Raw genomic sequence first — 1,896 nt, forward strand, 5'->3', positions numbered from 1 at the left:
AAGAAAATGTAATGAACTTGACCATGAAAGTAAAGCTTAAGGCCTAACAGGATTCCAAGATCGTTAACACTTTGGGAATAGACTTCTAGTTTGTTAAGTAATTTGTAATTAATTCTGATTTTTAATTTTTCAATTGATTTCTGTTAATCCATACTGGTACAACCATCAGGTATAGAAAAGTAAAAAAGGAATACAAGACAGTACAATATTAATAGTAATAAGACATGCAACCATTAAAAGATTTTGTCGAAAAAAAAATAATAAAAATAGTAGAACAGTGTAAATATTGATACAATGATGTTACGATTAACGTCAGAAATACTTATCTAGTGTTATGCATAGAAATCATTCACAGTATAAAAAGAATGTTCATGCAAATAATTTTTAATGCTTTTTTAAAGCTATTAATATCACATGCCAAGTCCTTAATGTCAGCCGTAAGATTGTTTTATATATATACATATATCTGATTTTGCAAAATTATTTATTGCTATTCATGTGAACTGTTGGTTCGAAAGGCGTATAGGTTTGGCGGACAGAGAGGCACACATAGGATGGTATAGTAGCATTCTATTTTATTGATTATGTTGTCGGTGCTGGTGACCGTTTCTCATTTAGTTAGGCAACGCCTCCGTAGAGATGGCAGTAGAAATGTCACGTGACGTCAAGGCGGCCATGTTGTCCACCATTAACGAAGGGTTTCAAGGTGTGGGAAGGAGTTCAGTGACTAATACCTACTGTTTGAGTATTACATCTTCATTTTAAGCGATTCGCTTGTGCCTTTTGTTCCATCGCTTAGAACCGAAAGCCTAATCATGCCTCGTATAATGATAAAAGGTGGAGTGTGGAGGAACACAGAGGTAAGCAATGATAGGTATTTCTAGTTGCTTGTGAGGTTATGTCATTTTGACGGTGTCTAATTTTGATATATTAATATGTATTTTCTGATATGAAATTTCATTATATAAATCAGGATGAGTGCTTGAAGGCAGCTGTGACGAAATATGGGAAACACCAGTGGTCCCGTAATTCATTACTACTACATAGGAAGTCAGCAAAGCAATGCAAAGCCCGTTGGAATGAATGGTTGGACCCAAGTATAAAGAAAACAGAGTGGAGCCTTGAAGAAGACGAGAAACTCTTGCATCTAGCAAAATTGATGCCAACTCTGTGGCGAACCATTGCACCTGTCATAGGACGAACAGCAGCACAGTGTTTGGAACGTTACAAGTACCTGCTGTAAGTATGTCTTTGTAAGACATAGGATTGATACTTAGTATGTGGCCTTTTATTTGTATAAAGTAGGTCTGACTTGTAAAATGTAGTACTTGTTACCTAATTTTGTAGATCACAATACTAAAGAGCAAAATTGGGTCTTCTGTGTACATCCTATATATAAAAGAAAAATAAAGCTGTCCCTGTTGTGAGACGTTGAGATTCCAACAATTTCTAGACAGTCGTCTCACAGATGGCAGTGAGGTTGTCAGCCTTACAGGCTGACCACCCTTTAACTGCAGGAAGATTTCTGGTACTCATTTATGTTAGAGGCTGAGTTGACCTCGGGGCCGTTGTGCAGCTGGTAGGATTTGGTCAATTGAAAAATTCAGTGACCTCATCGGAAGACAAACCCACGACCTTCCAGCTTTTAGCATAGTGTCTCAACCAACTACGCTACCACATGCCCCCAGCCTACAGTCATTCGTTTATAATTTTCATTATTTATCACACTGGAAATTTAAGCTAAGTGTAAATGAGACTAGCTCTTTCTAATGGTCCCAATTCAGGGAGAACATATTCTCCCTTACACATATAGATGGAAACAGATTCAGGTTCCAAAAACACCGTTTGGAAAAACTCAGTAAGGTTAGTCAGCCATAAGGTTGTCAGCCTTGCTCA

At 37.2% G+C, this 1,896-nt stretch overlaps 1 protein-coding gene across 1 annotated transcript; it reads left to right on the forward strand.

The window, feature by feature from the left end:
• The first annotated feature begins 689 nt into the window (after nucleotides 1–689).
• On the forward strand, nucleotides 690–1,268 carry LOC111862634 (cell division cycle 5-related protein). Its single transcript, XM_023848151.2, has 2 exons — nucleotides 690–860; nucleotides 974–1,268. Exons 1-2 carry the CDS (start codon nucleotides 816–818, stop codon nucleotides 1,241–1,243), a joined length of 315 nt encoding a protein of 104 aa, XP_023703919.1. The 5' UTR covers nucleotides 690–815; the 3' UTR covers nucleotides 1,244–1,268.
• The last annotated feature ends 628 nt before the right edge of the window (nucleotides 1,269–1,896 follow it).

Source organism: Cryptotermes secundus, unplaced genomic scaffold (assembly GCF_002891405.2).
Source record: "Cryptotermes secundus unplaced genomic scaffold, Csec_1.0 scaffold4857, whole genome shotgun sequence".
NCBI lineage: Eukaryota > Metazoa > Arthropoda > Insecta > Blattodea > Kalotermitidae > Cryptotermes > Cryptotermes secundus.

Coding starts and splice junctions, on each gene's coding strand:
- LOC111862634 (XM_023848151.2), top strand. CDS start 816: ATGCCTCGTATAATGATAAAAGGTGGAGTGTGGAGGAACACAGAG. Junction 861..973: donor GAGTGTGGAGGAACACAGAG/GTAAGCAATGAT, acceptor TATATAAATCAG/GATGAGTGCTTGAAGGCAGC.